The sequence below is a fragment of the Drosophila takahashii genome, chromosome 3L (genome assembly GCF_030179915.1).
Source record: "Drosophila takahashii strain IR98-3 E-12201 chromosome 3L, DtakHiC1v2, whole genome shotgun sequence".
Taxonomy (NCBI): domain Eukaryota; kingdom Metazoa; phylum Arthropoda; class Insecta; order Diptera; family Drosophilidae; genus Drosophila; species Drosophila takahashii.
This window is the reverse complement of record NC_091680.1, coordinates 20,394,466-20,422,167: the sequence shown is the minus strand read 5'-3', so window position 1 is coordinate 20,422,167 and position 27,702 is coordinate 20,394,466. Positions and strand designations below refer to the sequence as shown.

Sequence of the window (27,702 nt, the reverse complement as noted above, 5' to 3'; positions counted from 1 at the left end):
CTCTGAGTCGAGAATCGAGAGTCCAAGAGTCGAGAGTCCTGAGCCAGAATCTCGAAAAACTTGGATCGGGATGCGGATTGGAATCGCAATTGGCAGTGGCGGTGGCAAGATGTGCACTTCACTTACAAATCAGTCGACGGCACTTAAAACCTATTTTGACAATTGAGCTGTCCGCCTGTCAAGCTGACAGCGCGCACTTTTCACGCCACTCGATAAAGTACAAATATATATATATGGATGTAGGTATAAACATATATATCAGGAATTCGGATTCGGATTCGAGTTCGGTAGATATGGTGGTGGTATTTCCTCCACCGTTTTATGCCGTTTTAATTGCAACATCTGTCACTGCGGTTTATGCATATATCAATTTCAAAATAGCCAGCAAATGGCAACGGCAATGATTCCATTTCCATTTCCAGAACCAGAACCCAAGCCCAATCCCTCGAACCCCGTGGAAAATGAAATATATTTTTATTTTTATTATATTCGCCGGCAAAAACTGTCACAACACTCGCCACTGACGCCTGTCGAGTTCGGTTCCGTTCGGTTCGGATCTTCGAAAGAAGAGCAGGGGTTGCAGGGATCAGGGGATTCGGGGATCCGGGTCTGAAAGAAGGGTCAGGACTCGATACGCACCACACACACTCTATGGCAACCTTTCCCTTTTTTCCCGCCGCGTTTATTGTTGTCATTTTCAGCGGGCTCGACTTTAATGGTTGTCAGAAAACATTAAAAATTGTCACATGAATATATCGCTACGCTTGCAAACGCGTAATTGAGTTCTACTCATTATGCAATATTTGGCTTATAGGAATATAAGTAAATACAATTTAGTTTCTGACATTAACGGCAACAAAATTGGAAATATAAACAATTAAATTGATATCAAATATGGTGGGTGGATAAATAAAATATACTCAAAAGAGACATTCATTTACATATGTCACAGGTTGCCAAAAATTTGACAGATTTTCTGCAAAATATAAAAGCCTCTAAAATATTGCATTTTCTATTGATTTACTACTAAGGGATTATATATGCACACATGTTTGCATTAGTCATTAAGAATGTATTGAAAGTTATTGCATTTAATTTAGTTAAGTAAAAGGCAAAACATTTAAAATGTTAAAAAGCAAAAAAAAAACTTTATAGCCTGAAAAATAAATTAGTTACATTTACTTTCACCATATAAAAAAACCATTTCAATATTATGTGAAAAAGTTAAGGATCAATAGATAAATAAACAATCACTTCATCAAAAAAAAAGAAGATAAAAACGAAATGAAATATAGTACTAATTTTAAAGAAACTCTGTTTAGGCAATAAAAAATACAATTATTTTGCAGTTCTTTTTAAATATTTCATACATTTTCCAATAACCCATTACCTTTTCCACTTAATAAGTAGCTAATACGTATTATCAGCTTAGGGTTTGATGAACTCTGCACCCCCAAAGTGTAAATATTTTGAATCAAAGCATTTAAATACCGTTTCATTGTTACTGAAATAAGTGTAATTGAAAATCTCTTAAGCGCTTGGCAAATACACTCGAGAATGGACGAGCAGGGGGATATTGCAGACGCACAAGGACGCAGAGGGCAAGGACGAAGGACGACTCACTGCAGGCGCTAAATGAGTTTGTCAATCAAAATGCAAATGTCACCGGGAAGTGACATAATCCCACTTGGGAGTCGGGCTAAGCCGGGCGAAACGAGCCGAAATCCCGGTGCGAGCTAAAGCATTTGACCACAGTCCTCTGCCATCATCCACTCCACATCCACCATCAAAATCGAAGCACTCTATATGGCATATGAGCGAATTCCCGAGCTCCCCGTCGGAAATAGCAACATATGACGATCTGAAGTTGACGTGATACTATAGGACTACAAGGACTTCAGGGGATGAGGGCCAAGTGGGGGTGCTAAATTGCAGTAATCGGCTCTCGTGCCCGGCGACAACGTTTATGTTTTATGTGCTCATTTATAATGCGCACTGCTCATTTGGTAATGGTTCAATAATGACTGTCAGACTACTTAAAAGGCTGCCCAGGATTGCGTGGAACCGCCGACATCTGCTGAGCATTACGCTACCCGGCTATCCGGGTTTTTGACTTTTCGAACAATCCAATTCAATCCAATCCGATCCGAGCGATTCCCGGTCACAATAAATCTCCGATTCTTGAGCAATCCGCGGTGACAGCTGCCCCCGCTGCCGCTTGAAAAGACCTCGTGTAATTTTAGGCGCCACTCTCCAGGGGTCAGGAGGAATGGAGAAATAAATAAAGTCGAATCGCAGGTTAGAAATGAGGGAATCTTGGCTAAGCCGAACACAGAAACAAACTCAATCCGGCCACGACTTCGATTTGACTGGGCCAGATAGACAGCCGGCGTTAGTTGGCACACTCGAAAAATTTGACGGGCCACGAAAAACCTCAAAAAAAAGGTCGTCATTCCTTTAATGTTCTGAACTTGAAGGGGGTTCTTCATCAAGTCGTTTATTTTATTTAGGGTACACATCATAAATCTGAAAACATTTAGAGGACTAACAATTTATTATATTCTTGATTTTTGTTTGATTCTTAGTAATATTTTATTTAAATTAACAATAAAAAGATTAAACTCCAATAGATTCTAAATTCCCTATTTCAATACTCAGCATTTATTTTATTAGAATTATTTATTTAATACGTTCAAACTTATTCTGTAAACTAAGTTTTAATGCTATTTAAGGATTTAATGTAATTTTTAATGATTATGTTATGTTCTAAGTAAATATTTTGGTGAGTTTTAATACTTTGAATAACCTTGAAAAGGATTTTTTTTTAATTTCTTTATTCCTATCTGTACGTTACTATATTTTACTATAAATGTCTGGCAAATCACTTTAAATCTTTTTAAATCTTTTTTGCAAATATGGCTTTCATTGTTTATTAATAAATTTTTTTATGAATTACTTTTTTTATTAATTTTACGAACAATTCTCCGAGTGAAGCTGGCAGTTGGCAAAAAAAAGTCATAAAAGTGAGTGAGCCCAGTGCCATTCTCATGCCCATTCGCAATCCATTCCCCCTGCCATTGCCGCTCCCACTCCCGTTGCCCCATTCCCCAATTGCCAATTATGCCGCAGCAGCAGCCCATTCCATCTTATAGCCTCCTAAACCATTCCATCCAATGCCTATGCCATTCTCTACCAGCCCATACCATCCCCATCCCCGGGACAAGACAAACGCTGCAAGTTGCAACTATCGAGGATCGTCGCCGTCGATCGCTGTCTGTTGCCTTCGACACTGACGCCAACCGGTGTACAAACAAAAAAAAAACTGGGGTTTTTCAAGAGAGTGGGAGGGAAAGGGGGGCAAAGTATCTGAGGGATACACCAGTATCCGCAGCTACAAGATGGCTGCTGCCAATCCTCGCCCGCACCAATGCCAACTCCCCCAGATCGGAAAAAGCTGCCCAGACGTTCTCTTGTCGTGCCGAAGTGGCATTCGCTATTCGCTGGGAAAACTACCTCCAGATACAGATACTCGCACTTCATACGGCATATAATTTAATTTGCGACGCTTATCAGGCGCCACTTTGCGTCGCAATCGGTGACAATTGCATAATCCGGCTGCAAATGCCGAACATTTAACATTGCTCTAATCGCACTGACGAGCCATTTCTCGCTTGCTCTGAGATTGGAATGCTTTCAGTTGGGATAGTAGTAAAAGCACTTAGTTAATTAAAGTCCTTAAAAGCACTCTTTTGAACGAAATGGGATTCAAATGTCGGTCAGCTGTGTCAAACTAGCTTGTATATCATCGCTTTTTATCACTATATAGCTAGTTTCGTATATAAATCTAAAAATGTTATCTCACTACCTTTTAATTATTATATACATTTATAAGTTTTTCAAGGCAAACAATTTAAAAAATTTTTGTTTGATTCGTTAAAATAAGTATTTAAGAAAGTTGCCATTATGAAAAATATTTAATGAAATTATTCTAAATATATTTTGAAATCTATTATGTCGTAGATCTCTGGTACATTTAAAAAAAAACTCGGAAGTAGAATATGAAATAATTTAACAAATAAATTGTTTTTCCATCATTTTAAAGTTAGTAGCATAGTATATTTAGAGAAATATAATTTAGTTTTGGTTTCCGCTAATGTTATTTCGAAATCAAATATTTAAAAAACGTTTATTTTAGTTTTATTGTTATTTTGTTAGCAAGTTATTAGCTTTATCTTGCTTTATTTACTTTCCCTATAACTCGTGGACAAACTCGCTCTTATATCGAATCCCAAATAAAAGAATAAATAAGAGGCATTTATTAGGGCACATTTATGAGCCGAGCACGCTTCCTCCTGCCCATCAGATACATTTATCCATCCGAAAACGAATCCAAGTCCAAAGAGTGCGGGCATACAAATTAGTGCGCATCTGCGCCACCGAGTCATTCTGGAGAATCCTCGGGGGTAATGGGTATGTGAATGGGTATGGAAATGGGGTTGGGGACGGGGTGGGGAGGACAACACGTCTTGACATTTGCATCTTGAAATGCAAGTGAAAGATACAATCCCAATCTGTGTATCCAGATGCGCCATTGTCACTGTCATCGGCTGTGGCTTCCTTTCGGCTAGAACTCTCAGTGCGGATGATAAATGACGTCGATTCAACAAATTGCCACACATACAGGGCCCCAAACCAAGCCAAGTTTGGCCAATTGAGAAGGAAATCAACTCAATCCATGGCCCACATACTCGTACTACCAAGTTAGCTCTCCGATTCTGGGTGGGTGGGATTATTCCGCCAGTGCCGCCCCCTCAATTTCCACTCGACAGTGTCTCAGGAATTAATTCGGAGCTGTTTTAAATATTTCTTTTGCATAATAAAATCGTCTCGAAACAGACGGCTTCAAGTTGATTTGAATTGTATTTTATGCAAATTAACTTCTACTGTGTTTTATAAGTTAGCATGCCAAAGGGATTTCATAATTGATTATAATCCTTTCATATCCCTTTTTGTACGTCTGGTAAGGATACAGCACAAAATTATACTGATAGAAAATGTTTCAGAACTTCATAAGAGAATTTTGCATTTGGATTTTAACAGCTTACATTTTTTGTTAAGGAATTAACGAATCGATACATTTATGAAGATTAATCATTAATAGCAATAATCACAGGATAAGAATAATCAGAAAAAAGAGAAAATTAAGAAATGATTTAAAAAAATGTCTCTTAGGGCCGTTTTCTCGTCCGCCTGTTAAATTTAAAGTAGGGTTAAAATTCTTATTTTCCATGAACTATCTTATATTATGCAATAGATAGGTACTTTCCAAATCGACTATTTTGTGTGCGTGTCGATTGGACGTCTATATCTTATAGCTCGCATAGCAACAATAGAGAAAAATAAATCAAAATTGTATGCCATCATATAATAAATATTAAAATTATATTTACATATGGGCACTTCCAAAAAAAAGTCCACCAAGCCAAAAACCTTGAAACTTGAATAAAAGATATTTCCACATGATTTTGCCCCGATATTAGTTTCTAATTAGTTGGATACTGAGCTTAACTACAAATTTGGAGTATAGTTTGATTATTTTTATGACAAACCCCACCAATATACGCAAAAATCAGTTTTTGGCTATTTTTTTGTTATTTTTTGGACCTGTCTTCTATTGTTAATTTATCCTATAGGAATGCTAATATGTGACATTTTTCTGTACTGAATGCTTCATTCACATGCTAAACTATTAAGTTAAAAGCAAAACATCCAGCGATTGAGAGATAGAGGTAAAGAAATCCGCTTTACAAAACAGTCGGAAAAAATGTCCCGAGCGACATGTCCCGAGCGAATGTGGTTGAAACTGCATAAAAAAAAAACGGCAAAGAATTTTTGAGTGAAACCAAAAGCATTTCACAGCGACATGTTTGAACAACATTCTAAAAAAATCGCATTCAAATATTCCATCAGAATTCGCTAATTTCTGGTGTTGTATGAACTTCCCCGAAATCCACTTCTATTTTTGTCCCGAGCGAATACGGCAGTTTTTTACCGATATCTTAAAAACTAAAAGTGGTACAAAATCAAGATTTTTACCAAAAATAGAGCTTGGGAAGAGTAAAAAGAAAAGCCCACAATTAAAATTAAAATCCATTGTTTTACAATTTTTGTTCAACTTTAAAGGTGTGCAAATGTCCCGAGCGACATTTTGGAAGTGCCCATATATTTAGTTGTTTATTCTTTAACTTTTTCGTTTTATTCTAATCTATAATTTAATCTATTCAAACCTCAATTGTATTGATGCAAGGGAATAACAACTTCGGCTTGCCAACACTTAAATCTATCAAAAATAAATGTATTTTTGAATCAATATAAATTTATCATTTTAAGTTTATATATTTTGAAACACAATATTAATATTAATATTAATAAACAAACAATATTAATAAACCAGTAAAATATATAATTTAAATAAACCATAGCAACCAGCCTTCAGTCATCCAGCGAAATCAGCGAGCTTTTTTCCGCAACACACGAGGGATGCAACAATCGCAGTGCGTCCGTCGCCCTGGTCGAATGTTTTTGTTTGTTGTGCGTGTTTTTTATTTCGTTTTTCGCGTTTAAAAGTGTTTAAAAGTGAAATTCCGAGTGCAATGGAGCTGCCGAAAGAGTTGTCCATTGCGGAGATTCGCAATTACATGTTGGCCAACGACTGCAAGGTGACGAATCACGCGCTGGTAAAGCACTTTAAAAAATTCCTCACCCACCCGCAGTCGCAAAGTGAGTCATTTGTTTGTCTTTTGGAACCTGTTGAATGGCCAATAGTGAAAACTCTGTTGTGAAATGGTTGTTTTCTATGATTATCAATTGCAGATGAGGCCCGCAAGCGTTTCAAGACCTACGTCACCCTGCTCTCCACGATAAAGAACGAGAATAACCAAAAGTTTTTGATACTGCGCAAGAAATATGTGAACGAATGCCCCACGGAGGAAGTGGTGGAGCGCGCGGTGGCCGCCGCTTCGGAGCCCTCGAGTCCCGGCGGCGCCTCCCTGAACTTTGACTCCCCCATGAGGCAGCCTCCGCCCTACAAGCCCCCTCCCATGGTCACATCCCCGCCAGCAGCAGTGGTCTCCATTGCCAAGGAGCACCAGGAGAACTACCAGGAGTGCGTGGATGAATTCACAGCTGCCATAAAGCGCATAGAACCGGCCCGTCTGGAGAAGCAACCCGAGATTAAGCCAGAGGAGGAGGATCAGCCGGAGAAACCATCATCCCGATCCAACTCCATCGATGTGACCGACAACAAGGAGAACATACCCCGGTTCTCCTTCTCCTCGGAGGCCTCCACGGACTCCAGTTCCAACGAGAAGCTGGAGAAGAGCGATCCCACAAAAAGCGAGGCGAGCGATGTGGCCGAGAATCCCATCAGCGTGAAGGAGGCTACGCGCAAGTTTAACCGGATGGCATCCGAAGAGGAGGCCAAAATCATATCGCCACCGGCCAAGAAGAAGCCAGAGAAGGTGAGTGACTCAAAACCGGTTAAGGGGCATTAGCCGTCGTCATGCGGGCAAGGGGTTCTGGTTCTTCGGGTGAGGATGCGGGTGAGGGTGTCTCGTGGGCCATTCCCTCCCAGCGGTGCCACAATTTGTTCCATTTCCTGTGTGTCAGTGGGAAGATTCGCTCCAAGACAATTCAAATATGCGACTCTTTTTTTGCAGGGGCTTAGTTGTGATTAATTATCACAGCGCTAAGAATATTTTCATAAAAAGTGTCCAGAGAAGGGGACTCAAGAAAGTTATTTTCAGTACTATCTGTCTTACCTCAGTACAAAAAATTCTCTTTACCTTTTGTTTTAGCTGCAAATTCAAAGATATCTAGGAAATAATTTTATAATGATTTATTTTTAGAACTTAGTTCTTTTTAACTAATGACAATACGACTTATAGAATTTTTCAGTGATTATTTTTGAAAATTAAAGAAAGTTTGGAAAACTTTACCTATTTTTGTTCTTTTTACTTTTATTTTTCTGAGTATTCGAGTTCTTTCGATTTTTTCCTCTAACAAAAAATTAAAAATTCAATAAATAATCCATAAAGTTGAACTTGGGACTCCAGTTTTTGCATTTTTCAGTCGGCAGAACATTTGTTTGAATGTAGGGAAATGTGACCCGTTCGAAATTTTCTTTTTGGTTCAAAGTACCTAAAAAAAGGATTAGATATAAGTCTAAAGTAACTTAATTAATTTTTATATATTATTTTTTCGGTGAGTTTTAATGATTTGTAAAAGAGCCCGAGCTTACGGAACCTTTTTCAAATTGCTTTTATTGACACCTAAAAAAACAAATGTTTAATTTGAAAACAAAATTTGTATTTTGTTTTATTTTTAAGGGGCAAAAACAAAAAGTTTCCTACCCAAGGGATACTTAGATTATAAAATGATGTTGCACACATTTAGAAGTATTTCTTTGCATATGTATAATAGGATTAAAAAGGTACCTTTCCCATCACTACTTATGACTGAATGGCAACACAGAGGGCTGGTTGGTATTCCTCGGCTACAAATCAGGGTCAGATTAGATCTGGGGCCCTTGGAACCCCGAGCAATTATTGTCAATGCATCAGTGGCTGTCCCAGGGCTTTGGGCCACCTCAAGTGGAACTGCTGGCTGAATAGCGGAATGGCAGCTTGGCAGAATGGCTGGCTCGAACTAAGCTGGTCACCCAACTGTCTGTCAGTGCCCAGTTCCCAGGGCCTTGTCACGAATTGCCACCAGCACAGCCCGAATTGAATAAATCCATTAATTTTATTAGTGGACAATATAAATGTAAGTCTCATAAAACTACATGCGCCTGCATCGTTCCGTTCGCTTTTCTGTCCGTTTTTCTGTCCCGGCTTTGTCGCCGCGCATTCGAGAGCTGGAGTGCTGAAGAGCTGGAGAGCTGATGCCCGACATGTGTACGTACATGTGCGGACACATGTAGTCCGATTCCGATTCCGAATTCGATTTAGTAACTTTGTTCCATCAACTGGCCATGACGACACTTAGGCCGGGCGTTTGCACTGCAAGCTGTTTTTCTACCCGCCTTTATTTTCTTTTTTTTTATACCCCAAAAGCCTATTATGTGTACGAACACAGCGAGGACAAGCTAAAAATGAGTTACGTGAGAAATGTTGCCGCCAATAAATGTCTGCCTGGACAGGCTGCCTCCTCCAAAAATATACAATCAAATAGAATCAGAAAAATAATATATAATTTGAATATTTTAAACAACATTTTATTTAGGAATAAAAATGTATTTTATATTGTTTAAATTATTAATTATGTTATAAAAGAACTTATTTAAAAGAAAAGTTGTGTTCAAACTTATTTAATTTTGGAAATTGGTTGGAAAATGTAAATAAACCAATATTTCTATAATTTCCTAGGGTAAACTAATAATTCAAGTCCTAATTTAAAATTATGTTTAAAAAAGTGAAATGTTTATCTGAGTCTTGAGAGCATATTTACCACAAGCCTTTCAGTTTAAGCCATTTCTAGATCCCCAAATTTATTTTGTCTTATGAATAGGCCTTCAAATCATCAAACGAAATCCACTCAAATGTCTGCACATACATATATAATTTGTAGCGTGTCCGTTTCAAGATTCTAATTTAGAAATATCAATCCCGGGAGCATGTGGCAGTGGAATTTGTCAAGCGTTACGGAAAAATCGTTTCTTAGTTAATGTTACACGATATAGTAGTGCAATAGGGCCGAGTTGTCAAACAACTGTCATCCACTTAGGACTGTCAATCACGCAATTTAGAGTTGAGAACGAATATCCCCAGTGCATAAATCATCCGAATCTGTCTGCGAGACGGATGGTGCCATCCCATCGTATCCCATCCCATCCCATTGTATCGTGTTTGGCGGAAGATGCTCCGCAGCAGTGGATGTTCGTCAAACTAAGATTGTCAACGGTACGTCAGATGCTATAAAATCCCACTAAAACATCGGGAAGCGAACTTAAGTGCCTATTTGTACAGACGTTCGGACATGGAAAAATCAAACTCGTCCTTATATCGGGAATCTGTCTCAAAGCATCACTGCCGCAACTTCGTATTTCTCACGTATTTCATGTTTTCGGATTTACACATCCCGTTCTTGAGAGGCCAAATTAAAAATATAAAAATTAAGTCGAAATTAAATGGAAGCCATGGGGGATTTTTACTATCACCACAAAACAGCGTGGAATTTAGTATTTGAAAGGAATCTTAAATTAGTTGTACTCCTCTGTATTAATTTTAAAGAGGTTTGCGTTTTATGGGCTAACAAAAAAAAGATATACGAATTAAATTAAATTGTTTAATAATATTTTCAAAAAAGTAAAAGTTGCTCCAACTTTTGTAAAAAGAAAATTTTAAGTTGAACAACTTGGAAAAAATATATCATTTAAATGAATATGCATTCATCATGTGAATTCGTTCGCATGAGCCATTCGCCTTTTTCTACAAGTCATTATTAATTTGTCTGCGACATGAATACAGTTAAAATAAGGGCTATCACTTACTTGATCGAATTGATAGCTCCTATTTAGACCATTGGAGATAAAGAAAGTATATAAGCGCTTACAGCTTGTTAACAAATTGATTCGCTAACAAGACACACCATCATTTCGGATGGCGCCAACCGTCTTCACGCAATTATTAAAATTCAGTTGTAAACAATATTGGGATAGGTTTGATGGATGCTCGTTTTTTGTTCATCAAAAGAAATAACTAATCATTGCTGGCCGAAAAGAAAGTGACGCATCATGTTCCTAGGAATTTAAAGGAGGGATTCTAATTCATGGGATTTTTTCCCGCCGTGACCGAAAAACTTGGGAGCAAGTGGAGTAGATCTATCATGACGAACCGTGAAATTTTGGCGTCGCAACTGTAACTATGAGAGTCTGGAGTCTCAGCTAGCTGATCAATTAAATTCGTTTCGATCGTTTTTAATTAGCCCGATGATTTTGCATTTTCTACGCTCACTCAGCACCGTTGTGTGTTGGAAAAGGATTGATTAATTTACGCCCTAAAAAAATAACCGGACTTGTTGTTATTTTTTTGTTTAAATAACTAATATTGATAGAAGTATACAAATTTGAGTTTTACCAAATTTTGATTAATGAAATTGGAAAGGTTAAGGCTAAACTTAAGCTTAAAAAAATAATATTAAAAACAATTTAAAGATATGTATACCTTCAACAAAGAAAATAGGCAAATTTTTGTATTCGTGATGTTTGGTATTATTAAAATTCGTGGAATTGGTAGAGTTTTTTTAAATGGAAATAAAGAGTGATATTGTTTAAATCTTTATAATGAGGGGTTTGCAAAATGAAAAAATTAAGTTTTGTGAAAGCTTTACATTGTTGTATTTTTAACATAAATTTTAAAACATAATATTCATAAAAGAACTAAGTTTTCATGAATAAATTCAAAATGCTGTCGGAAATGCCTGAAATTAAATTCCCCCCTCCAGTCCAGTAAACAAAAACTAATGCAAAGTTTTGTTGATGTTCTGTGACTCTAATTTAAACCCCCTGGCATCGTCACAAATATCCTTTAAAGCAAATCCCTTCCCAAAAGTGGACTGCAGCATCAAACAGACCGCATATATTCTTATTAAAATAGGAGGCACCTCTCGTGTCCCAGAATGCATATAAAACTGCCATCCCGACCCACATCGAAACTAAGGCGTGGATCGAGGGGCGTGGCAGGGACGAAACGGAACGAACGAACCCGTGGCGAAACCCTTTGCATAAAACAAGTTGGTGAAACATGTTAACATAGCCAATAAGCAGCAATAGAAATTAGTTAGGCAAAGCTATTCTCATCACGGCCATCCCAGCCACAAAGGACCCAATTAAAAATGTAAGGAAACAAACCAAAAGTTGTTATTGCTGTTAAACAACAACGGACTGTGTCCCGAAGCGGTTAAATTTACAACAGCAACAATTTTCACCCGTTTGCCGCTGTTCGCCGGACAAGGAGCAGTCAGTCAGACCACCGACCAAACGAACGCCCCCTTTGACAGAAACGGACGGAGTCCCAGGACCCATGGAAATGGCAAACACGACCATTTTGTGGCATCGGTCCAAAGGTAAGACTCGCCGGGCCAACGTAAACACTGAAGGGACATGCTGGCCCAGACCCCGAGTCCCTTGGATAGCCCACATAGCCCAGGACCCGGGACACAGAACCCATGGCCAGGGCCACATCCTGGCAAAGGACAACGGCCAGCTGTGTGATATAATATCGGGCATAAAGGGACAAACACGGGACATAAGAAAACTGGCCAACAAACAAGCGATTGGGGAGGATGAGTGGGCCGGGCGATAGACAAGGGCAACCGGTGCTCCACAACCCCCAATTCCCCGTCCGGATTCGAAGTTGGAGTTCCAGTCCGAGCTGCTCTGGGTTTTGCCTTTTTTATTTCGTTTTGCTGTCTCCTCCCTTTTTGTCGAGCTAAAGCCATAAAAAAGCAACATACCATCGAATTGGAGACAATCTTGAGGGTGGGTGCCTGCAGTCGAAAAAAAGTACATCATTAGTTTTAAAGGGTGCTATTTAAACCAAAATGTAAAGGATATGTGGGCCTTTAAATTTATTAAATTATTTTAATTATATGAAAGAGTATTGCTTCAAAAAATAAATTATGTGAAAGGGTATTGTTTCAAAAAAAATATATTTATTATATTTATTATGTTGGTCAAAATAACATTTAGCTTAATGAGTTTCCATCTTACTTTATATCTCTCTTATTATAAGAAGATATGAAAAGGACTTATGGTATGAGTCCATATTTTTAATAATAATTAAGGAAATGTAGTTCCTTCCTATCGCTCACTTAAGCTACTTATATAAGAAGACTCCAATGGTTGTCCTATAAAAATGGGGAAAATCTATAATATCTTTCCTTAAAATTGCATTATTTATCATCTTAGAAACCAAAGTTATTAAGAGGATATATATAACAGTTTCCAACTTGAAACCCTTAAAAAATGTTTGCACCTGCAATAATTTTTTTCAAAGTGTTGTGGGCGGTTCATTTCAGTTCGGTTCGGTTGAGTTTCCCTTGAATGGGGTTCGGCTTGGGGTTGGGTTCTTTTGTTTAGCATTGACATGGCCACTTTGCCAGGGGCCCTGCGTCTCAATGTTTGTACTGTTTTGTGATGTTCTGCTGCTGTTTCTGTTCCTGTTACGCCTGTCGCCTCGCTCGCTCAAATGCCCGACTACGAATACGAATTCGAGTCCTCCGATTCGACTTCTAGAATGCCGTTCGTAATGCTCGTTACGTTACCTTTACCCAAAAAATATGCTCGACATTTGCTCGGCATTTGCAAATGGCGACTGCCGCCCTTACCTGGGAAAAATCGGACCGAACACCGGGCGGGTAATTGGAAAAACGTGAGCTCTCCAGGAGTCAAGTGGCGTGTAAATAGACGGTGAGGATGAGAGGTCCTGGCACGCGTTCTGCGCATCCTGCGGCTAAATGCGGCATTCAAATGTCGTAGTATTTATTAGCTATGTAATGTTAGGCCGGGATAATAAAGGCCCAGAGTGGGTGATGTTGTTCAGGTGAAGCTAGGGCCGGAGATTCCGGGGATTCCACAGCTTGTTCGGCCCGCGAACATTACGCGAATGGATAATTAGTTGCCGAAAATGTGTTGTGCGCTCGTAAATATGAGGCACACATGTCGGCTCGACTGCCGTTCCTATTGTCGCGGGCACATGTGTTTGGGAAACCCCCCACTTCTGCCACGCGGAAGCCCCATCCCCTCGGAAATCATTAGAGAGCTCATTATCAGCAGCCGAGTTTTGCGGGTGTGCCACGCCCCCGCCCCCCCGAAATCCTAGCCTAAAAAACTCTGTAAATCACCGAGGCAAAAAAAACACAACAGAACGCACATCTACTTTCTTTTAGAGGCAGATCCTCGAGAGCAAACGAAGAACCCATCGTACTTTCTGCCTTAAGCACGCGCCTAATAAATAAAAATTATTACCTTCATAATTAGTGGAGGAACATGGCGATGGCGCCGTCGAATGCGTGAGCATAATTACCATCCAGCTTTTACGCCCGTGTCTGCACCCTTGGAACAACACACACGCATCCCAGTTTCATCCCCCAACCCCCATCTCATTGGCATCCCATCTTAACACTCGGAGAAAGTGTGAATGGATTTTGGAACAGTATTACTAAATATTTCAATTCTTAGCTTAAGTTTTCAAAGCTTTTATAACTTTCGATTATAATTTAGTTTTTTCTAATTTAAAGAGAAATCATGTAATAATAACATCTTATGTAAATTAATATTTGAATTTGTTTTTAGAAGATGTTTCCAGATTTTAGAATTTAAAATTTGTTCGATCTTGAAACACTTGTATATATATATATTAAATTTAACTAGTATTCCTGTGATTTCCAATCTGTTTTTTTAGATTTTAATGTTAATCTAACATGAATCCTACTGTGCCTATGGCTCATTAACAAGTGGGTTTATCTGTTTGGTTTCAATTTGTGGTCCTATTCGTGCTTGATCTAATTATGAAATGCTAGATATTTTTGAGAGTGCACCCCCGCCCGAGTCGCAACCCCAACCCCACCCGTCCCATATCCATATCCATATGAACATCCATCGGATGCCACACACAGGGATTGTGGGGCAATGTTAACCGTGTGCGAGTGGGTAAATTAGAATCGTATATTCCGGGAGGCGACGACTGTGTTGGCGTTAATGCTCTCAATGGGCTTTCTATGTTTTATTCCCGCTTCGTGCCGATGTTTTTCGTTTTTGGTTTTTTGTTTTCTTTTTGTTTTTAATACACCATCTGACACCGCCCCCGCCAAGTCGTAGACAAAGTGGCAGAAACATGCATAATTAATTTATGCCCCTTACGGGCGTCCCTCTTCTCCTCCATCTCCTTTCAGCAATTAATCGAGGAGAAGGATTCGCCCGAGGTTACGCTGGCGCATCCCAAGGCTAAGGAGTGGATCGTCTCGATGGCGAAGGCTAATTACCAGGAGCTGGCCAAGATGGCCAGCGAGTTCCCGGAACTGGTTAAGCTGCAGGTAAGCCACTCTTTGATTTTCCAGCCACTTTCCACCCACGCTCCGCTAACAAATGCGACAAGTACAAACTATTCATAAGCATTAATTACGACAAATTAAGCAGCAACGCGTTGTTTTTGCCATGTCGAACAACACTTAAAAATGCGAGGAAAATATAATAACGACAACTGAGGGACCGGCCGTCAGAGGGGCTGGGGGGCGTGGTCCGGGGGGCGGTTGTCGCATAGCGAGCGGAAAGCAACAACGCCAGCCGAGGCGACAATTAATTGTGAAATATGTTTTCAGCATTTTTAGCACTTGTAGCGCATGTTAAAAAGTGGGCGTGAGCGCGACTCCGGACAACATAGGCCGTACGAATCGGTCATAGATATAGACGTAGATATATGGACTGCCATTGGGCAACCACTGACGACGAGTGATCTCGCTGGGAATCGGGATGGGGAGTGGGATGTCTGGAGGCGTCAGACACAAAACAAGCTATTTCCATTTTTTCGCACTGCCTGTATTCCACAAACATTTGCTGTTGCCTAATTGTCAGCTCCGGGATAATTGAAAATTTTTATTTTAAGATAAAAAGAATAGTATCCCAATCACTAGCTTTATTAGTTCAAAGCCTAAAAATGGCAGGAATGCAAACATATTTTCAAAAACTTGCATTTTTCAATTTTTATATAACGATCCCATTACGTTTATTTAAACATTGTGTACAGAAAATACTGAAATTGTTTACATCAATAGCATTATGGTATTGCTAAAAAAAATGTGTAGCTTTCCGTTCTACATCCACAAAAATCTAAACTGATCATTTAGCTATTCACTCCACATGCAGCTCCTTTGATTTATTTGCTTTTATTAGGTTTAGCCCTAAAAGAGGTGTTTTAAAAATTATTACCTTTGCTTTTTTTAGGAATTGTTAATTGTTGGTAATCAAAAATGTTTTGACACAATGTCTGAATGTATTTCCCCTAATTTAGTGCGGTGGAGAAATTTTATTTTAAAGGATCATAAATAATAAAAAACAAGGTCTACATTGCGTATTAATAGATTATATATAGGGACTTAGGGGATATAAAGTCTACGCAAGACATATAGGCTATAATATAAAGTTATATAGAAATCTATGAAAATATTACGAATTAGCATTAACTTGGCACTTTTAAAATGTAATATTGTAATAAGATTTCTTAACCAACTCCTTAGCCTAATGGTTGTAATATCAGCGAGTTTAGGACCGGGTATTCCCTAGTCCATCACCCCTAGACCAGTTTTTTACATTTATTTATGACGTGCGTGTGACCCCACTCAAATTGGGGAAAGAGCGAGCCCCAATTCTCGAGGGGTCGCCGCAAATGAGACATGGAAAAATGGCTCCGCTCGCGACATCTCGAGATTGGGATTGGGATTCGTGCGGACTGAGTGTGAGAACTCAATACACGATCCCCGCCAGATTTTCTGCCTGTGGTTGCTGCTCTTCCTCTGCGGTGCCTCTCAATTAGACAGCGTTTTTGGAGTTTTGTACGGCCCCGGGTATTTATGTCCCATATATCCAACGCTGATACTGGGGCGTCGGCCCCGCTGCAAGATGATTTATGCCGTCCGCAGAGGAACATGGGCCTCAGGGTCCGGGTCTGCGGCGAAGGCGTGGTATATTATGTTCGCGAGCGGACTAATTGCCGTACAAATGCACTGTTCCCGGAAATAATGAATTCCGCACTCTGCATACGCATATGTACATGTGCAAGTACGAATGCAAATGCTCGCAAATCTTGGGGCCATAAGTGCAATCAATTAATGAGCCGGCACCCCGGAGGCCGTTGGATGAGCAACTGCCAACTGGCAGCTCATTTGCGGCGCTTCCAATTCCTTGAATCACTGAAATCGCAACGAGACGGAAATAGCCATAAATCAGACCGCGATTGCCACTTAACCTAATGCCTTGAGTTCCTTCGGGGCCTTCGAAAGCAATCTGACTTGTGCTCATTTGCAAAATGTGAATGGCCGAAAAAACGGTTTTATCTTGTGAAATTTTAAATGTTCGCGCGAACAGTTAATCTCTGCACTATCAAGCAGAGATATTGTCTAATGGAGCATACATAAAAACCAGGAAGATGACTTTTTAATTATGCAATAAATTAACTTAACAATTTTTAAGTTTTTTTAATTATTCCTTAGAAATTTCAATTAAGTAGAGATAAGGATTAAATTGAAGAAATATTTTTTAAACAATTTTATAACTTTGAAAATTAAAAAAAAAAAACATCTTTAGAAAATCATAACTAATTTAAAAAAATATACGATCATAAACTACGAGTTTAGAATATCTTAAAAATATTAAAAATATAACACAGGGAAAGCTAATATTGCGTAGAAAAATGTATTCGATAGAAAAATAAATTTATTCTCAGTGAAATCTGTCCCGGGCCCCAAGAGTTCCAAAGTTATGCTGATGGATTCAGTTACACTTGTATGCTAACAGGATTATGTACAATGTCCGGACTCACATGCCGACAATTTACATATGTACGCGTATGTAAATAAATGGGCGAGAATTGTGGAGAAACTCCAAATAAATATTCCCCAGTCATCGGCGGCAGGGTGAAAAAGAATATTTTTAATTTGAATAAGTAATTCGTACAACGGGCCAAAATCAAAAAAGAAACAAGTCGAAACAAATGCGAAACAAGGAAAATTCAATTTACCCGCATGTCAAACCGAATTGCCGGCTAGGTCAAACACGTTGATGGATGGATGGGATGGACGGAATGGATGCACGGTTGGCCGAGTGGAGGGAATCGGAGCTCGGGGTTCGAAAACCCAACAGCAACATCACGGCACCAGCAACGTCGACAAGCTTAAATTGCAAAACGGTGCATGCTTGTCTATTTGGGGCGGTCCCACCGCCCTACCAAAATCGGATGGACTGGAAACAATAGACAAACCCGCGTTCAAATGGGGAAAGTCCAGCCCACACACAGCTGTATATGTATATCGGAGCACCTGAATGGCAAAAGGAGCTGCGGCATGGTGAAAAAAAATATATATATAACTCGGTAAAAGTACACACGGGCCGAAGTTTTTAATTAATACAAAACTTGTAACATTTTATAAGCCGCTACTACATATTAGCAGCGACTGGCGTTTTGAATATGCACATACGGATACATCCACCTATGTGGCTTTTATGCCCGGACAAGGGCATTCCATCAACCCATGCCATTCCGAACCGAAAACATTAGGCACTCTGGATTGGCTGTGGATGTGGAAGTGGATATGGAAGCGGACTTGTGGACTTGCGGATGGCATGCCCAGGTGGACTATTTAACCGAATTCAAATGTGCATGTCCGTTTACACAGAGTCATGTCCATGACTGTGCATCTAACCCGTGGTGCGGCAATGGTGACGGTGCTTGATGCCGATGCCATAGCCGAAGCCAAAGCCAATGCCGGTGCCATGTTGCCAGTGCTTGATTGCTGATGTCGTATGCCAGAAATTTAATTAAACTTGGGATACAAACAACCTCAAGCGGCTGGACAAGCCCATATTTGAGTACGACCACGTTTCAGGCAATCGTCGGCCACGGCTCTCTGTGTTCCGCAATAATGTGTTTGGGTATTTAAATACAAACAGGCGTTTGAAGTGCTCAAAATTAAAAATAATAAACATGATGGCTTCCCTTATAAGAAATGCCATCTATTCTATGTATACCTTTATCTAACGGTACTATTTTTATATCAATTTAAATATTTTGATTTTTTAAAGATTACAATCTAAACAATCATAGATTACATATTAGAAAAAAGTTTGTTAAAACAATATTAACAAACAGTTAGAATTTCATAAATATTTTGGAAACCAAATTGTTTTTTTTATTTTCCATTTTAATTACATTTTATAATAATAAGCAAAAATATCATCTATTTTTTTTTATGTTTTTTAAACGTCATTATTTGTTTGGGGTTTTCTGAACACTACATATTTAATTTCATTTGTTAAATCAACGTTAAAAATCATTTTAAATTTTAAACACTTATTTTTATTTAGAGAGTTTTAGCATAAATATTTTCTATACAAAATTGTTTTTTTCGTTTCCATTTTTATTACACTTTTTAATTGAATTATACCAGTGCAAAACGCATGAAGTGCCATTAAGTACCCAAGATCTAAGGACAATCTTCAAAGTCCGTCTGGCAAGTCTGCTCGCATCGTGACCATGAACTTTTCAACAGGTCGTCCGCAAAGGCAATAAAACGTCTGACACCTTTGACAGTCCCTGCGGCCCGCTGAGAAACTGAGAAACTACCGCCCATAATAGTGGTGCCGTATGTGTGTCAGCGGCGTTGGTGGCGCCCCAGCCAAGTGGCATATGATGATGGTGTTCCCCTGGATGGAAGACATCAAACCGAACGGCGGCTTGTGTGAAAGATACTTTCCATGGGTGTCATTAAATCGAGGTGACAATTCAATCAACAATCCGCCCGGACAAACACCGGCGAAAACGGCTGTGCGGCTGTCAAATGAGTGAAGCCTTTCCAGAAATCAAATCAAATGTGTTTACGACGTCTGCCACGTTGGTGGCTCAATTTTATGTCGCTGCGCAGCTATTAAATTTAATTAGAGCTCTGTGTCGTCGCTGCCGCCAGTGGACGTGAACGCATAAATGTCATCAAAATATTTCCCTGAACGGCGGCTTTATATTTAGTTATTGTGCAGTTTAGAGTTCACCCAGTGTCGTCGGCGAATGGTGGATATATTGTCAGTTGACATGCGAAAGGATTTCCCTTCTGGGAAAGAGCAGTGGCAGTAGTCGTGTCATCCGGCCATCACTCGGAGGTGATACACTCGGACATAAAACCCCATTTAATTGTCGTTGTCGTAAATAGCCTTTGAAGTTGTCTCTGATTTGGGTCATGAGCTTTTACTTAGTTTGCTTCCCTTTTGGCTTTAGATTAGATTGCAGTGATTTTCTGTTTATCTAATGTACTGCACTAGTTCTATGATTTCGAATGGATTTTATATAATACTTTCGATTTCTTATTATATGGGTTATAATTCTTACTCACTAAGGAACAATTGAAAGAAATGTGCATCATGACATTTTTATCTACTTTGAACATTAACTTAAAAACTTTTCAAATAATTGTCTGATTTAAATGTCTTTTTTTTAAATGTTGTAGAATTGTTATTGTTTATAGAAAGCGAAACATTGAAATGCAGATCCAAAGAACAATGTATCATGGTAACAATTTTGTCTTGATATGCTCGAATTTCAAATGGTAAAAACGATATGCGTATAAATGTCAGAAATTTACCATGTGCATATCAATTTGATTCCGGCTTGTATTTTTGTGTGTAGTTATTACTATTCCACCCTTTTTGCTTAAAGTTATACGATCTACATTTTTTAACTAGTTTTTTAAATATATTAAAACTATTTTTGCACAAAAACCTTGCAAAATTCCAAATGAATTAGGAAAAAACTTGAAAAACTATCCGTCCCACTAGGCACATGTGTAACTGTCCACTCGAAAGGGGGTCTTTAACTGTCATTCCAGGCGAAGTGGCGATTGCACTCGAAGCATTCAGTCGCTGGAATTCGTCTTTATTATTATCTCGCTGGCATTATTGGGTGGCGCTGTTGGCGCCAACATCTTGCACGTTCCAACGGATGTCTCCCGGGCAGAATGTGGCCAAAATCACCTCTACACGGGTCCGAACTGCCGATTGTCTCCACAATTATTGTCATTCACAATTACTCGAGGCTGCGTTGGTAATTCGGGACCTTTTGCCAAGTCGAATAGGCCATACTCTTCTGCCCCAAAAAGAAACCCACAATGAACTGAAACTTAATTGAATGTAAGCAGTGATGCTGCCATTAAAAATACAACAGATATATGGGGGGTAATGACCAATGCGGTTCGCAATTCAAAGCCATCGAGAAAACGGTTATGACCATTAAGGAGTTTCGGGCTAAGGAAGACTTTAGCGTGTTTAGCTCCGTGACTGGGGACTGGAATTTTTATTTTTGTGCCATCCGAAATCGGCGACATGTCTCGAAAACGTGAATCCCGGCAATGCTCCGTTCGGCCCGCCGGTAAAGTGTCAGCAAAAACGAAATTGAGCTTATCTGTAAATGCATCGGCGGGAGTTCGTCCAGACTGAAGACGTCCTGTGCTCGCCGGCGACTTGATGCAATCGTGCAGTCGTCAAATTAGCGACATTCGAAAAACTTCCCAGATAACTACTACGAAAACCCCAAACGAAAGCCACAAAAGAGCTGGAAAATACAAAAAAAAATAAAACAGAACCTCGGGAGCCTGTAGCCGTGGCCGTGCGCATTTTTTGTCTTCCTGCCACAGAACCCACCAGAGATCTGTCACAGGCCTGAAAATCAAAAAAAAAAAAAAGAGCCAAAAAAATAAAACAAAAAACCAAAGCTTGGTCCACGATCATTGAGTCCGTTTCTACGTGATTTATTTGCTGCCTCAATTGAATTGTTTTGGAGTGGACCCAACTTCGACTGGGTCCTCGGATTGAGATTGGGATTGTGACCGGGAGACTGAGACTGGGACTCTTCAAGAGGAGCACCTACTTTCGCATAGTCAATCAGCAATGCGATTTCTATGACTTGATTGACATTTCATGAGCCGACCACGGACATCCATTTGCCGCAGTCGCCGCCGTCGCAAGGTAAAAAATAAAATAAGTAAAGAAAAAGGCGCTGAGAACAATGGATGTGGCAGACAAAGAAGTGGAGAGCGTCAAAGTCATTGACGATCATCCCGACTGATGATCCGCTGACAATTCCCAAAACGACAAACTCAGGCGCCATGTTAACCACCAAGAAGTCCGGCAGACAATCGCCTCGCCTGGCTGACGAAGATGGATTCCTGATTCCTGATTCCCGATTCTTCATTCTTGATTCCTGATTCTTCATTCCTGATTGACTGGCTTCCGAATGACCATTGTTCCTCTGGCGATCTCAAATGATTACAATCGAAGGAGAAGGCAAGGCGATCGCGAACGCTTTGCATTTTATTAAACACGATCCTTTTGATTATTACGCCCCGTTTTGATGGCCCCGGAGTCCCCGATCTGCGATATCGGTTTGATGGAGGTCATTGCTGCTTTATTTGGACATGCAACTTGTCACGTTTAATGGCATGAACCGGCGGAATAGCGTGTGTGCGATTATCTCTACACTCGGAAAATAAATCAAGAATATCGCAGGAATGGTATTATTTACTAATGCACTTGGAAAATTAATGAAATATTGAAAATAAATAGGAAAAAAATGTTTATGCCAATTGTAACTGTATTTAAACCAGTTAAAATAAATGTTTAACAGAGGAAAAGAGTTCAGTTAAGGAAAATGTCTTTAAAAGATTAAATATTCTTAAAATATCTAAAAAAGAAAAAGAATATTGTGTTACAAGCTTTAAAATTCAGTTAATTTTGCTGGTCCTTTAAGGTTCTAAAGTTTATGGTTTATTCTATCTGCTGTAGGTCCAAAAGCTGTATCTCTAAAAGGAGTTTTATCATTAAATTTTCCTCTAAGTGCACCAATATCTCCAAGTGTTCGGGGCAACGGCAAAGCAATCAACGCCGATCCCAGCCAGGCAAACGTATGTATATTGATTAGCTTTCGCCTTGGGAGAATCCGTGTTCCTGTCGCAGGCAGTGCCACCGTTCCATGTACTAGCGCCAGCTACCGATTTCCGATTCCCAAATGGCGATCCCTATACCCATGCCCATTCCCAATCCCATTCCCAATCCGGATGCCTGTCAGCGGCAGAGGGCCCTGCAAATTTGTCAATACGTGTATGCCAACGATGCGCAGAAGGCTCACCGGGTCATAAATTGTGCAAAATAAATATGAATAATACTGCGCCTGCTTCTGCTCCTGCTCCTCCAAAAATCGCCGGCGGCCGGGAAGACCTGGTACTCGGATGGTACCCCACACATTGTTCCGTATACACCTCGTACAAAAGGAGGTGTTGCCTGGTTGTTATGAGTTTTTAAATCCGACTAAGCCCATTCGCCAACATTTATTCGAATTTAATCGATTTTTCAAATTGACTCCGCACTCGCCGTTTGCCGTTCGCAGTTCGCCATTCGCCGTGTAGTGTAAACCCACTACAGAAATCGCTGACCGCCCATCGGTCCGCCCATATTGGTTTTGCTTGTTTGTTTGTTTATTTTTTATATACTTCTGGGAGATAAAAAAAAAAAACAATTATTTATTGCCCCTATCCTTTCAACGGCCCCGTTTCGCAGAGGGTCTGCCACCCGGGCCACCTTAGGCCTATTCTCCGGCGACTGCGGTTAAAAAAGTAATTAATTCGCTGGGCTGGAACGCGTCAAATGAATTGAAAAAGTACAAATGATTGGTAATTATTAAGGGGATCGTTAAATAAAGTTATATTTCTCACGTCGTAATGAGCTGGAACTGTTTGAGAACCACTAAAACTGCGGTGTAATTACATTGCGAATTGGTTTCGTACTTAAGTGGGATTTAAGTGAGCAGGATTTGTATTCAAGTTAGTATTTGTATTCAAGTTAGGAGCATCAGTTCTACCAGTATTGCATGGTAATATCGATTTGATCCAGGTGTGTTTTTTTTGTGTGTAGCAGATGTCTTTAAATAGTATTTAAAGATTTAGATTTTTATATCAAGCCTTTCTCTCTGACGTTTAATCTTTTTATCTTTTTATGGTATAAATACAATTTTTTTTATGATATCATAACTTACTAATTTATTAAAGCCTCATTCTTTTCTATACAACACTTAAATAGAATACATACCATTTTAGAAGTTAATTTATTGGCAACTGAAAGGCTCATCCAATTTTGTGGCCCATTTAAAGGGCTAGCAACGATTCTCTTCCTCGCTTATACAATAGTTTGAAACAATTGAAGTAGAGCTTATGCGTGGGCTCACTCCAGAGGGTGCCGAATTGAGCAGGGACTTGTGCATAATTAATGAGGGAACCAAGGCAGGTGTGCTGGATGCGTAGGACGACAACCGTTGCTGTCAAACATGATGACAAAAGATTACATTTCGCAACTTGCGGCAGTTGCTGCCGACCCAAGATTTCCGATGTTAGAATGGCAGCCAGGCAACATGCTTAAGAATTTACATAAAACTTCTGATAATAGTTTTCCCCGCGCCCTGTGGGATTGCTCTTCCATGGTCCCCGGGTGCCTCCTCCATCTCTCCATTTCAACTTCTCTGGGTTCGCACGTTACCTAAAATCCTTGGACTGATGCTGCGATAGCGACATCATAAATTACGAAACTAAACTTTGTGCGAACGGGACGAATGCAGATGGAGCTGCTGATGATGAGGACGATGGGATTGGAGCTCTGGGTCTCGGAACTTCGGGGACTTCGGACTGGAACTGAAGAGTTGGAGATGGGGTCTGGAAAAAAAGACATGCAGCGGGTCGCGATCGCGCAGACCGAGAAACCATCTCCGCCAAGGAGAAACCTCTGCAAAAAGGCTGTGGTACATTTTTGGGCTGAGTGCAATTGCTTGTCAAACAGAAAAAGGTTACGCTGCCCAAAAAGCCGAAAAATATAAATAAAATCAAAAAGGCAAAACTCTTGGACAACTATGCTAAGAACTTGGTTCGGAAAATGGTCGCTGAAATAATCGACCATCAATTAACACAAGTAGACGGAATAAATAATGATCGAAGCTGAAAGAACATCCTTTTTTCCAAATAAAGGAAATATTTTCAGACTTAAAAGTTTGAATTGAAAATGTGTTTTCACTTACACAGAGAAAAAAAACTAAGAACATTGCACTCAAATCAAGAACATTCGTTCTTAAAAACCGGGTAAGCACAAATGTTCTCATTTCGAGTTGAACGTTCTCAACATCAGAACGAAATGGTGTTAGCTAATAATCCGACATTGAGTTCATTTCGTTCTTTTTTCAAGTTGATTTTGTCCTTAATTCAAGAACATTTTTAAATCAAATGGATACAAAAATAAGTTCATTTGTTATATTTTCAGAACATTTGGCTCTCAATTCTACAGCATTTTGAATTTAATTTTAGCTAAAGATAAGAGTCATTTAGGATCAAAAGTAATTTATATGTAATATTAAGGTAGTTGTCCAATTACCTTTTCCAAAAGTAACTTCATCCTACACCTTATAAAGGTGCGGAAGTTTATTAAAGACCTAAGCCAGAAAAAAGTCTTGAAGTCTCAATATCTGACTTGGTCTTGGTTCATGAAGGGCTAGACCCAGTTGGGAATTATAAATAAGACGAAAAGGGCTCATTCTTTAGTCCTTTTTGTTCTCAAACTGAGAACATTTTGAGGGATTGTGGTTTTTGAGAACAAAATCGATTTGATTTAAGAACCCTGTGCTAAAATAATAACATTTCGTTCTTATTTCAAGAACATTCTAAGCTCAACTAGATTTTAAGAACCAATTTAACTTAATTCAAGCACATTTAGAACATTTTGAACTTAAAAAAGGCATTTATATTTTTAAGAACATTTTCAACTCAGATGAGAACGTCAGAATTCTCTCTGTGTACCAACTTTATTGTAAGAAATTTTAGAAAACCTACGTCAAAAATTATAATATTGGTTTTTAATCTCTGAATCAGCATTATTAAACCTAAAAAAAATGGTTAATTACGAAAGTTCCTGCCTCATTTTAATTTAATCATTACTGCTGGCGTTAATCTCGGTTGCTTTATTGAAGCATTCGCCAATTACTCAATGGCCGCTTATCAAGAATTCAATAATTAATTAGCAAAATTAACAAACGATTACGGAGTCGTGGACGGGACCCGCTGCCAGCACGATTCGCGAAAGGAGCAAAGGAGTTCGGCCGCGAATAACAAAATTCTGTTAGTCACGCATGCTAATCTTCGTGTTGTCTCAAAAACTGGCAGCCAGCAACCAGAAGTTGCAGCAACCTCCGCAGAAGCAGCAGCAACCTTAAAATCGGCAGCGGAAACGACAAGGCCAGAATGAGAAGAGGAAGAAGAAGCCGTCGACGGTGGTGGCCGCGACTTGGTCATGAGTTCGGTGGTTCAGTGGTTCGGTGGATTGGTGATGCTCCGGTGGCTCAGGCCACTCTGGTGGCTCCTGCGTTGCCCCGCTATCGATACTGCATTGTTAGGGCCCGAAAACAAATGATTATTGTGGGGCCTATTTAAGGGTAATCGTGTCGTCTGAGCAGGAGCCCAAAGTCTGAGCCCCTCGTGAGCCTGTGTTGGGTCCTAGTGGGTCCGCTACGGTCCCCCAATCCCAATTGCAGCTAGGGCTTACTATATGCCTAGAATAATTAAGGACGGTGCCACGTTTTTGGGTTAATTATGCCTGCGGCCTAGGCTGTGGCACACTGAGGGAAAATCAAGATTACAAAACATATTTAAATTGAAAAACTATTACAGTTTTAAGTCACCCTAAATATTATTTTAAATTCTTTAACAATCATTCATTTAATGTTAAAAATTATGGACTTCATTCTTAAGTAACCTTGAATTAATTAATTATTTCTGAAACATTTTTGTTGAATTTGGAACTAGGCAATATTTAATATCATTAAATTGGTGAAAAAAATTGAAGGGGAAGTCATTATCAACAGAAATAAATTCTTAAATAAATATTTCAGTTTTAAGTTACCCTAAATATTATTATAAATTCTTTAGCGATTATCAATTTAATGTTAAAAATAAAGACTTCATTTTTAAGTCACCATGAAAATATTAATTATTTCTGAAAAATTTTTGTTGAATTTAGAACTAGGCAATATTTAATATCATTAAATTAGTGCAAATAAATTGAAGGGGAAGGCATTATCAACAGGAATAAATTCTTAAAGAAATATTAATATAAGTTCACAAAATGCGGATTTTATTATAGCTCCCTTCTTTGTTAAATTCAATGAAATAATTGCTCGGAGACCTTTTTCCCATTCGAGAACACATTCTTGCTGACGCCACCGTTTTTTTCCTGTGCATTCCATGTTCAGTGGCTCAAATTAAATACGCCATTTAATAAATATGGTGGCCATTATCGGATAAGCTTCTGGATCTTTTACTTAAACATGTCACTTCGCATTAATCTGGACTCGGTCTCGGAGTCGCTTGTGCTGGCAATCTGGCAACAGGTAAAGGCAAAGGTAAATGCCGGCGGTTGAGAGCCAGAAGACGAATCCAGACTTCTTGGGGGCCACACGCAGCGCCCGATGTTGTGATGTGATGTTCGCATGCGCAACGCCAGTGGCTCCGCTCCGTCAGCCAAATGACCTGACGGACTGGACTGGAGTGGCTCACCTCGAGCCGAAAGCCGAAAACTAAAAACCTGGGATCTCAGATCTGGAGACCGAGGTCTGGGGTCTGCCACAGAATCGAGATTATCATAAATAATGTGGAGTAACAGTTCCACGCGCTGTGAATACGGCCAAAGGCCTAGGATGGTCTGCCATGCCCATTTGTTGCACGTTCCGCGAGCCGTTTTTGTTTTTTTTTTTCATTTTTATTTTCGATTTCCCAGAAAGGATGAGATGAGGTCACTGTGGACCGCTCACTCTTAATGACGTCTAATTTGTCATCGTTGAGGAACTAATTTTTTAGCCCGCT

At 39.5% G+C, this 27,702-nt stretch overlaps 1 protein-coding gene across 1 annotated transcript in view; it reads left to right on the top strand.

Annotated features, from left to right (window-relative positions):
• The first annotated feature begins 6,543 nt into the window (after positions 1-6,543).
• Positions 6,544-27,702, top strand: part of LOC108055244 (ankyrin repeat domain-containing protein SOWAHB-like) — a 31,308-nt gene continuing 10,149 nt past the window's right edge. The window contains exons 1-3 of the mRNA XM_017138533.3: positions 6,544-6,780; positions 6,874-7,520; positions 14,953-15,093. Of these exons, the coding sequence (XP_016994022.3) occupies positions 6,654-6,780; positions 6,874-7,520; positions 14,953-15,093 (915 nt within the window). The 5' untranslated portion in view covers positions 6,544-6,653. The remainder of the gene's footprint in view (positions 6,781-6,873; positions 7,521-14,952; positions 15,094-27,702) is intronic.